Source organism: Pelobates fuscus, chromosome 13, assembly GCF_036172605.1.
Source record: "Pelobates fuscus isolate aPelFus1 chromosome 13, aPelFus1.pri, whole genome shotgun sequence".
Taxonomy (NCBI): domain Eukaryota; kingdom Metazoa; phylum Chordata; class Amphibia; order Anura; family Pelobatidae; genus Pelobates; species Pelobates fuscus.
In genome coordinates, this window is record NC_086329.1 from 17,242,387 (window position 1) to 17,254,695 (window position 12,309).

The 12,309-nt window shown below is 41.4% G+C and overlaps 1 protein-coding gene across 5 annotated transcripts in view; it reads right to left on the reverse strand.

Moving 5' to 3' along the window:
* PPP1R13B (protein phosphatase 1 regulatory subunit 13B) overlaps nucleotides 1–12,309 on the reverse strand; it is an 87,789-nt gene that overhangs the window by 49,922 nt on the left and 25,558 nt on the right. For all 5 annotated transcript variants that reach the window (XM_063439184.1, XM_063439183.1, XM_063439182.1 and 2 more), the window contains exons 3-4: nucleotides 7,252–7,371; nucleotides 2,119–2,180 (exon numbers count right to left, since the gene is read on the reverse strand). In XM_063439184.1, coding sequence (XP_063295254.1) covers nucleotides 2,119–2,180; nucleotides 7,252–7,371 — 182 coding nt within the window. The remainder of the gene's footprint in view (nucleotides 1–2,118; nucleotides 2,181–7,251; nucleotides 7,372–12,309) is intronic.

Here is a 12,309-nt window from a genome sequence, read left to right on the forward strand (position 1 = left end):
TGTGTCTTTAAACTACAATAAATGTGTTTAGAAATTAGTCTGTGTACATAAGACACATTGTTCTTCTTCTAATTATACTTTAGTTCCACAAATTATTAGTAAGTCACCTAAAATTTCTCAGAACCTCCAGCCCCTGGCCATACCATTACACCCCTAAAATAAAGTGTCCCTCTTTGTCCATTTGAAATGTTGGGAAGTGTGGGATGTGATTACATTTCAGTTATAGTTACAGAGGTCACATCCCAACTGTGTTCCTGCTAAAACAACAAACATGTCAGGGGCATGATCTTACACTCTCCCTCAACGTTCACGCTTTATTCTCAGCGTGATACATTCCTGGACGAAGGAGTGAAATATTTTCGTTTACACTCCCTGCTTTGCAAAATTAACAATAAGTTAAGATCTCTCCCCTGTATCATTACTGTATAGAGCAGGGATGTCTGTGATCTTTAATCTTGGCACTACAAGTGGTGTTATACTATAACTCTCATAAAACCTGGCATGCCCAGGGACACCATCGCAGGGGTACAGCCAGTACTGGTACAGTGGATTTTATAATGGCAATTATTGTGGGGCCCCACAGTGTACTTTATATTTATCTTCCTGGCCTCTGTTGCCCCCACAGCTCTAGCAGTCATTATTCCCATTAGTTGGGAGGTTGGCCATCTTGTTCTGGTGCCCGCACAGTCACGGAGAGAGGCAGAGATGGGATCTGACTTCATAGCTCTGTCCCCTCCACAAACTGAGCCTGCAGGGAAGCTGCTGAGAATGTGCAGACTGCAGACTCCATAAGGAGCTACCAGCATTTAACCATTCAACAAGACAGCCAGCAATACAATCAGCTAACAAGGCAGCCATCCAACCATCCATTTACATGCAGTGTGCCGGTGTGTAAACGCAGGGAATGTTTACAAGCGGTGTGTGTGTGTTAACGCAGGGAATGTTTACATGTGGTGTGTCTGTGTGTAAACGCAGGGAATGTTTACATGCGGTGTGTCAACGTAGGGAATGTTTACATGTGGTGTGTCTGTGTGTGTGTGTTTTTCCTGGGATATGGACACTTGGCACGGCACTTTGTTTGCCTAGTACTTTTTTTGTTTAGGATGTGGCTATGATTCTCTCCATTTCCTGCTCCTATCTCTGTCTAGTTAGTTTACCAGGGAGAGAGGCTATTTAATTAATTTACCTCTACTGCCACCATTCCGTTGTAGCTGGTTCATTGATTCTTCACACTCTACCCTTTATCTACTAACTTTTTTACAGTCTATATCCTCAGAGTTACTTGATATCCCCGGAGAGCACTACAAGCTTTCACACCGAGTGCTTCCTGAGGGGACCATAGTTGGTGTATGAAGATTTACACCCTATAGATGTATGAGATACACCCCATGAGGAGGAATCTTTTGAGTATATAACATGAAATAGATCATCGGGGGAAAGTTCTCATATATTAAGAGCCATAATTAATAAAGCTCACACATAAATATATTTGAAACAATACCTGTGCATAACGACTGGTTTGTTATATAATTTTATATAAATAGGAGCATATCTTATTAGACTACTACTAAGCTTTTATTATTTAATATATGTTCACCAGATCTCATCTATATATATATTCACCTGACTTTAGGTATTTTGTATACATACTTTGTTTTCTGTACTATCAATATCAATTTCACTACATATGTTTCCAGGTGATACAGTGATTCATAAACGCTTTAGGTGCTGTGATCACGTTTGTTCTTTTTCTGTAAAAACGCAGGGAATGCACAAGTGGTGTGCTAACAACACACCTGGTTTCTTGCAGATTGATTAAGAGCCTGGAGCTGTAACCCACTAGTTCTGACCAGCACAACGCAGCAGAGGCACAGTTTTGTGCGGGTGGACTCCCTATTGTGTATAGGGGTTCCTTATTGTGTATAGGGGTTCCTTATTGTGTATAGGGGTTCAAGCCCCACGTGTTGTGTGTGAGATGGTTTTGTTTTCCAAAATGTGTTCGCCAAAGAAAAGTGAACATTTTCAGCCCTCTGGGTAACCATGTCTGAAGCCCATGAAATTGTACAATAATTACAGTTACAACATAAAATGAGACATTGGAGAGTTTGAAAAACATACCCCATTTTCAAGGCGTTTCTCTCCAGTCACCCCATTTCGCTGATTTGTTGTCGGACGAGCACCTGGGGAGAAATGACATTAATTAAAATATTCTAACGTCTGATAATTATATTTTTTTCAAGCAAAAATATCTGTTTAGTTTCAGTTTGCATCAGAAAAGGCCCATGAGAATGGAATCACGTATCTGAGCAGTCAGTTTAGCGATCACATTGCAGGCAGGCAAAAGATTCAATGATACAATGGGGGTTATTCAGTAAGCAACAAACTTAAGTGAAATAAAAATAGGAATGTAAAATTTAAAGGGTTACACCAACCACCATGACCACTTCAGTGACTTGAAGATATCACATTGGCAGCAGTATGTATGTGCAGTGTTTCTGCTTGGTACAATGCACACACAGATATTTTTAATTGCGTGCTGGGGGCTAGTTACACACCCAGCACACGTGACATTAGCAGACAGAACCTTGTTCTCCGCTGCCAATGGCAATTCTGTGCATATTCAAAAATATGAAACCCTTCCTTCCTCTCTACTTCCTCCCTTACCTGGCCCGCCAGGAGCGCGTATGCACTCTATGAGAAGCTTGTGATTCGACTGCGCAGGGCCCCAGTAACACCAGAGGGGCGTGGATGATCAGCGCCTGTATTTGCACCTGGGGCTTGCTTCTAGGTAAGTAAAATGATTTTATTTGCAAGTCGGAGAGTGGGCATATAAAACCAGACAGGCCCCCCCTCTAAAAGGGTTGGAGTAACACTTCAAGCAAAGAGAGGATTTAGAAAAACTATTTTAACTCTGCTGTAGTCATAGCTTGGATATTTTAGTCTACATCTTACAATTAGCTTTATATTTCCCTACTGTGTATAGTAAATAAACCTCAAAAGAAAAACAAAACAAAACAAAACAGTATTTCATATCAGGGGGGACAGAAAACAAAACAAGGCGATTATCAGAATTTGATGTCTCATAATAGCTACAGAGACAAGTACTTTGAAGTGTTACAGCAAACCTACAACATACTGGGAACTTGCTTGGTTCAAAAAGAAGTTATGCTCCATCTATAACAGTAATGGTGAACATGTGATTTGGCACTCTGTCACTCTCTATAGGGTATCTATTAATTCTGCAGACTTGCCGAGTCCAATGTGCCACCAACGGGACAGTCCTGTGATTTGGCACTGTGACCGACTATAGGGTATCTATTAATTCTGTAGACTTGCAAGTCCAATGTGCCACCAACGGGAGAGTCCTGTGATTTGTCACTCTGTGACTGACTATAGGGTATCTATTAATTCTGCAGACTTGCAGAGTCCAATTTGCCAGTCATTTCATACCCAGGGACCTGTTGCTGGAGCCAATAACCGGACACATCTAGCAAAAGTGGGCTTATTGTTTTGCGTAAGTTTGGGTCTCAGGCTCAGAAATCTATGACACAGCAGCTACAATGTACAGGGCCAGGGATACCTTCTTGCACTATAAGCTATACAAAGAAAATAATTGCTTGTTTTACTGAAGAAATACTACAAATATTAAATTTACTAGAGAAATACAAAAAACTCATAAAATACAAAAACATTCACTATGTATGTGAAAGGAAAACATATCAACGTAAAGTACTTGAATTATGCGATTCCAGTAAATAAGAATGAGTGGTTATGGTACTCGGCGTGTCCTGTAGTGTGGGTGGTATCTCAGCTCATTTATTGTTAATCCTATAGATTCTAAGTACCGTGTATTTCCCCTCGCTATTTGATGGCTTCCCAGAAGTCACACTTCCCATCTCTTTTGAACCAAACTTAAACAGAAGGGTGTCAGCCGTAGGATGCTGGAACCCACCAGGTCGGGATGACTTCCAAACAATGCTATGCAATGAGTCACCAGATGCATTGTGATTCCCGACACACAGAATATTTTTCATTATTTCATCTCGTTAAACAGAAGTTACTATAACTTAGTACTAAACATTCCCCTCCCCCTGTGCTCACATAGACTCTTATTACAGTAACTGTTTAAATGGGAGCCGTCATTTTCCCAGGATTTTTAATATTATGTTTGTTACTCATAACGGCCTCTACAGGCCATGAGAGGCCCAACTCCCCCCCCCCCCCCCCCCCACACCCACTAACCCCGCGCTACATGGGGACCACAACACACCATGATTCACTCCTGCTACCTCGCAGGACTCAACACACAACCCCACTCTCCAACTCAAACACTCACCATAAGACGATAGTAATGTGAAAGAATGACACTTCTGTATTCATACTCTCCAAAGATCTCCACACCCCACCACACCCGCAATCTCATGTATATTGAATAGATGTATGTACGCATAAGGTTCCTTACAATACACACGAAGAGCTTTCACTTGAAGGAAACAATTATGGTTTATGTTTCTTATCACCGGATGTAAACTGACGTTACATGTTACCTAGAAAAGTATGTTAACTGGCCCAACATATGTATTTGCATTGTTTCTCTGTTAAGCCTGTTTTATACAACGATGTTGAGAAGGGCCTGCGTGCCCACAATGTGCTCCATCATTTTGACAAAACCCAAATAAAAAGATTAACAAAAAAAAAATATTATGTTTGTTTATACGCTATATTATGAATTGTCCCTGTGACGTCTTAAAAATAAAATAAAATAAAATGTAGAAATAAACCATACTCTATCCTGGAACGGGACGCCTCTATGTTGGCTCCCTATTATACACAGTTATAGGTGCTGTCATTTCAAGTCATTATACACGGTAAGTGGAGGAGAAATTAAATAATGCTTCTGCATCTCCTTCCCCAATGCAACGAGTGCTTGGACTGAACTCGAGTGTATGGAAGCCCAGAGAGGCCATGTGTTTTTAATACTATTCTGATTTGTGATCTCGAAATTGTGTTATGTCCAAAGAAACGACAGCTCCCACTTTGAGCACGATTTTTCAGTGCTATACTGCAGCTAAGGATAATGTGATTTGGAAAGATGCAAGACACAGCTCATTACTGCACACGTTTAGAAATGCCTTACTGACTGCCAGGCTTCACCCCTTCAAATAACCAGTTTTTAAAAAGGGGTCTTTATTCACTAAACATTAAGAGGACAATAGCGGTAACTCAGGTTGCTGCGGGATATAAAGATTTTGGACTGACACATGGTGGATGAACACAGAGGTGACTGCCTGAACAGACGTGTTTACAGAAATCCTGGAAGCCACCTAAGCCTTTTAACTGGATTATGTGTGAGTAATAGACTTAAAGGGTAACGTTTGTAATACCCTATTCACCTTTGTGCAATGCCTTATAGAGGAAATGACAGGTTTAATAGAGTATTTTCAAGTGTAGCACACGTATGCATTATTCATCTTTGTGTATCTGGTTACATTTTCACATATTTTGATTAATAAAACTGACCTCAGACCATGTCTTGAAAACCATCAACCAGACCTTGTTAGAGTAAAAAAAAAAAAGTATACTTTTCTGTACTTAAATATTCTTGAATGATTTACATCATGAGATCAGTGACTACAGTTTTCCGTAAGTGTGCACAGATTGTTAATCTTGTATAAATATAGGTTTTTAGAGCAGCAAGACAATTTAAAAACGTATGATCTGGGTTTGCATTTTCACCCAGGTGTATTTGAAGTTTGTATTTTCCCGAGATGTATTAGAAGTCCTGATTGGACTCTTTAGGTTGAGTCCCAACTCCCGCACTCACAGTCGCCCCATTAAAGGTGATTATACTAAAACCGTAAATTTGGGGACAACTTCTTGAAGCAGTTTAAGCAATGTGTTTTTCAGCCAACATGTTTAGCAAGATCTCCTAATCATTCCACATTCCATGGTACTATCAAGATTTTGGGGTCTTGTATTGCTTCCTTTTTTTGATTTCTGTTGTCCCATCTCTGGGAAAACCAAAAGGTCAGCTCTTCAAAAGGCACGCAGAGGGTGCATAACACACAACGGTGCTTTAGGAACGGAGCACTCAGCAAATTTAAAGTGGTCTACTGAAGGGCTGTCATGAGAGGGTCCGGCTAGCTTCACGGACAACCCTGCATGCAAGCATGTTGGCCATATCCTCTTTGAATAAACTACTTTATGGAGTCAAAAGTGAGCCAGCACTTCTGCATTCAGAAGTTGGAGGAAAAGAGCGTCTGTCAACAAGAGTTCCAGACTGCACTTAGAGCTCCAACTTAAAGAAGCCACCACTACGTCCCTCAATAACAACCGACGGATGTCAGCAGAGAATTGTATGAAAAATGGGAACCAAGGGAACCCACAGCAGAACTACCACATAGGATACAAATAACTGCAATGTTTACTTGCAATGTTCAAATATATTCATCTGAAATTAGATGGTTTCTGATTAGCTCTGTAAAACAACTTCAAACACAATACATGTGTACATTTGAACAAAAGTTTGAAAACACTTAGCATTCTGTTAAAATCTAAAATATAGAAATTGCAATGTCCATTCAGTACCTACTCTACCCCTAGAGCAATAGTTTCTAATATTGCTACTGACACCAAGGTGAAAATACCCAATCGTTGAATACTTGAGAAAATAATTCCATCATAACGAACCAACCTATGAAGATCAGTTATAACAATGGAAAGGCCCATTAATTTAAAGATTCACAGCTGCATATAAAGCTGCACAGGGTCCTTAACGTGATTAAGGAGATTATGAATGTGGGCCTTAAAGGGGTTAAATAAGTCAAGCAGATACCATCACTCTTTGTTTATTGATTCAACACATGGTGGGAGTGAACGCCAACAAAGATGGGAGTGGAAAGAAATATTTCAAGCCTTAAGCATAATTTTAGGAGTGGATATTATACCAGGTTTCAACTGTCTGACTAAAGAGGAATTTCTGCATACCAGATCACACTAACTAACAATATTTTGTACTTTATGGCATGGCCTCAAGGTAGATGTAAAGATTTTAGGCATTAATGAACGTTACAAAACAAATAAAATAATTGTGTGCCCGAGGCCGGATACCTCCTACCAGTGGACAGATGATTAGTTATGAGATGTATACCGACACTGGCTTTGCCAAGATGTATCATGTCTGTAATCAGGGCAGGTATTTCAAGCATTTATCGGTTCTCCGCATGTTTCCATAGTGCAACATTTACTTACCCTGCTCATTATTTTCAGATGGAAATTCTTCATGTCGGAGGAAAAATTTCACCTCTTCTCTGCGAGGGCCCCACTTCTGCAGGTGCTCGAACATCAGATGGTCAAAAGGCAAAGGACGCTCTAAATAAATCAATTAAAAGAAGTATTATCTTCCGTATAGAGGATACATGGCACAGTGAAACTAGGAGTAAAATTATAAGGAGTATAAACATGTTCAAAGCATGTGTCATTATTTGGAGCCTATCCCTGACAGCAGAAGCACATATAAGTGTATAACAAAACATTTGTTCCTTACAGGAAATTAACAACACATAATGATGACATGACACTTCGGTTTCTGGGAGGTTTATTTCAATGGTTACCTTTCTACAGGAGAAGGGTGACAATTGAAATACAACTCCCAGAAACACTTGCTGTGCCCATGAAGACGTGGCTTTGTGGTTTGGGAGACAGGTCGCTGCAGAGTGCAGACCATGCGCAACTTGAGGATTTGCAGCAAATGCAAAAAGGTTTAAATGTGGTCAATTTTATAATTTTGTATTTATTTTTTTTCATGCATTATATATTACAGACGCAAAAAAAACACCGGCCACAGTGGTCTGTAAGCAGCATTTACAGTACGGACTGACAAAGTATCAAGCCAATCAAAATACTGCTATGATCTCAGTCAGGTCCTTTTTTCCTCCTTACTTTCCTTGTAGCTCCAATTACCCAGGTTTTTTTTGTTTTGTTTTGTGTTTTTCTAAATTGGGCTTTTACACAACCAGTCTCATGGCTTATCGGAGCGCCATTACTTTAAAAAACCACTGGAGTCTTTTAAAGTTACATTTAGAACCCTTTAAAAATATCTCTTAAATTTAAAAAAAAATAAAAAAATGTGCTCAATATAAAAAACAAAAATCCCTTTCAACATACGATTTACAATTTCAAGCTAGGTATTTTTCCCCCTTCTTCTTCTCTAACATTCCACCCTAATCTAGTGCCAATGACTGAGTAATATGCATTGAGAAAGGATTACAGGAAACAAAAGATAGTACAGTATTTCAGGAAAAATGCAGGCAGGCAAAGATTTGTAAAAGTAAGACGCCAAGCGTGACCTTGAGAAAATCCGTGGTGCTTTGCCCCAGATACGAGAGCAGCAGAATAAGTGTTGCATACATGAAATGATGCATTGGCAGCTCTAAAATAAAATACATATGGCTGCGGATTGTCGGCTCACTGGAAATAAAAGGTCTTTAATGACCTTGACATGGTGTGCTTATCGCAAACATTAACAGCTGTCTGCCTGTGATCAGCCACAGAGCCTCAAACAATATTTATTACGAGTAAAAATCCAAGGCGAGAATGAATCATCGGTTTGGAACCAAAGAGCAAAATTAAAAAAAAATTATAATTTCTAGTCAGTCAACCTCTTTAAAATTTTACTTTTTTTTTTTTTGAGGATTTTGTCAGGAAGCAGACTCGAACTCTTCCTAAACGATGTGCGTGTTAATTCGTTTCAGCATCAAACATCTGGAAGCTGAAGCCGCAAGCGCTGACAAACTTTAAAAAGCATTAAACGCCTCCAGAGGAGGATGGGGAGCCGCATGGTGCCAGGCCCTTCTGATTCTGTTAACTAAAGTGTCCCTTATTGCCGAGGCAACAGAGCAAGGATTATTAGATTCCGCTCATTATGCATCTACATCTTGCTATTTTAAAGGGAAAAATTACTGAACGATTAGTAATAGAACAAAACAGCAAGTCGCTAATTTTAGAATTTAACCCCTTCCCCTCTAAATTCACAGGCGGGAAAAGAAAGCACACTATAGATTCTTATTCAGCTTATTCATGACAAAAACAAACTGTTGCTGGCACACTTTATTTTGCCACTTTGTGAGTGGTCTAAAGTCATTGCAATCTTTAAAACAAACGTCAATGAACAGCTAGTTAATAGAGAATTCGCTCCATTCATAGAAACATTGAATGCGACGCCAGATAAGAATCATTTGGACCATCTGGTCTGCCTAATTTTCTAAATACTTTTCGAGTTATTGATTCAGATTTTTCTTGATATGGTGGAGCAGTACCATTTTTAAAAACAATTCTGCCACCGTGGGTTTTCATAAGCACCTTTCAGAAATGTCCCTAAGTCCAAGCCACCAAAAAGCGGTACCTATAGGTGTGGGGGATTGGAATCAATACTTTTTAAACCAGATGCAGCTTTTCAAAACACTGGACCGTACATTAGATACCGTGTTCAGTAAGCTGACTCAATATATGCCACTTGCTGGTTACATAATGTGCACATCGGGACTCCTATGGACAGCTAAAATAGAAACTTGGCTATGGCAAATATCTGCCATGAAACATAATACAGCCAGTATTGAAAACACACCCATAATTGGTCCCTGTAGATGGAATGTTAGCTCAGCATTCTGAGCCCATCGTTAACCCTCAGTTTTAGCAGGTAACCCATAGTATTAGTCAATGCATTGAAACCTGGTTTGACACAAGTGGGGGAGTAGGGGCTCCACCCCCACAGATTCTTTAAATCAGTACCACTACCGTGTTACTTAGCATGCCCCTTTAATTTGCATGACATGCCGTGCCTTTTAGGAGATAGTCGAGTAAATTCCAGTAACGATTTATTCATATAACATTTTACGTACCGGAATGGAGACTATCCGAATTTGAGATTTGACAGGTGCTGCTTAAAAGTCGGTTAAAATGGGGCGGGGCCTAGCTACTGAACAGAGAGGATGCAAAACAGCATGGCTCCCGCTTATCGAGGCAATAATCGCTGCATACAGGCCACAAATGGCCCGCAAACAACTCAAAAGTGTCACCAATCGAGAGGTGAACTAGCGGGACTCACAATGACACCAAACAAGATGCCATCCCTGCAACAATCATCGGAGAGACAACTGTGGCCCACAAACCTGCATGGCACTGGGGAGACAGCCGCTCCCCGGCTGCCCTCAAAGGCAAACAGCTGGCGATCGGACCCCAGTTCCCCCCCCCCCCCCCCCTATGGACCGGTGGGGGTCATCCTGGTACCTGACAGATCCCAACAGCCCTGGGGGAAGCACACACAAGCAGCGCTTACCGAACCCGAAATGGCAGCAAATGCCCCAGAGCCACAAGATAAAGCATATTGGCCCGACATCCTCACGCGGCTGGAGGCCACATTTGCAGCCTTCTGGACGAAAATGGCAGAACGGCTGGCTTGGGCACAAACTCTGAAAGGGCACCTACCGACGGCACTCTCCTCACACCCTCGGCCACGAAGCACACCCCGCAGATAGAAGGGAATGCGAAAATGGCGCCGCCGAAAGCGATACCTACAGCAAGAGTGCAGACTCACGCGGCTCCAGCCACAGACCACCACCTTCTCAAGCATGAACAAGCCGTCCAAACTCATACAAACCACCAAGCTTCGGCCCAACAAGAGACCCACAGACCTGACCAGAAGTTCTAGAGGAGGCGGTCCAGAGATACACACCCTCTTGCATGCCAAGGACTGGAGGTATCCCTCGTCCTGCTGCGCTACAGTGGATCCAAACGCTCAGAAGGCCGTTCGGGACTATGCATTCCCCATGCAAGGGGTAGGATGACTATACTATATGAGCTCTCAGCTGGGCACCAGTCTCTACTGCCTGCCCCACTTACCCATAAGAGACTTATGGATCCTCCGTGGCACACATGCTACATCACATCTCTTCGCTCTATCCACCTCTCTATCTTACTAATGCTTGTTATTTAATTAATCTATTATCAACTGAGGCAACTGTTATACGTTATATGTGCTGTGTAGTAAAATCATGTGTGATAACCTAATACTGTTTTAACACTAATGCCTCGTTTCCACTGAGCGGATCGGTTCGGGTTGGTACAGTTTGGAAGGTTTAGAATGGACCAGCCCATTCTGGTGAGCGTTTCCACTGCAAGTCAGACCTTCAGGGCCATGCAGGGTTTAGAAAAAAAGGCTCTTCCTGTCCACCAATCAATGGATTGTATAGTAGTTCCGCCCTAACCGAACCGTTCCATTTTCTATGGCCCTACATCTGAAGCAGAACCCTGAATGGATCGGTACGGTTCGCTTGTATGGACCACATTCATAATGGAAACACCCAAAATAGCGAACCGTACCGAACCGATCCGCTCAGTGGAAAAGAGGCAATATAGGACAAACGCTGGCAAAACTACATGTCAAAACACTAAACAGTACATACTTAGAACCACACTCGTTAGCCCTCAATTTAAATATAAAATGTCAATCTTATCATCTTGACGCATGTCTTAGCTTGAAATATAACTGTTTAACCCACTCAAGAATACAATGCCACATACTTTTAACCCTAGGAGCACCAAGGAATGTTATATGCATGTTGTGGCGAAACCGACCTCGCCACGTGTCCTTGGAGGGGGCTGATTGCCCGCCTCTTGCCTTTGGACTATGGACCAGACTTTATGGGAATGTGATACCCCAGATAGCCATACCATGGAGCCTATTCATATAATGAAAGACTATGGGAAAGACTTTAGCTCCATGGCAATTGTACTGTGTGAGTAGGATCTGCGCGCTATTCGGTAGTTTTGTGCGTGCAGATCCCAGCTATCTGGGGATAGGTGAAATGTCTGTGTGTTATGTGTAAATGTGACTTTATGTATTTTAAAGTGTTTTATGTTGTTTTGCAACCATGTGGTTAATGGAGTCTGCCTTTAGTCCTGGGTAATTGGATTACTTCTCCAATTAACTCCAGGGCAGAAGGGAGGAAACCAGGGTGCATTGTGGGGATGTTTTTCTGCCAGCCAGAAAGGAACAAAAGATACTTTTAGTAACTTTTGAACCCCTGGTCGGATTCATGCCATTTTTTAATATGTTGTTCCCCTGAATGGATTGATTGTGGATATGTATTTTTATGTGAATGTGATGTATGGTTTTAAAGTTATGAAAGTTGTGTAAAAGTATATTTTACACTGTATGCATAATGGGATTATGTGTCACACTAAGGGGAGGGGATGTGTGGGAGGTAACATCTATGTCATTGGTTCTTTTATGCCTCCCCCTGGGTGTGG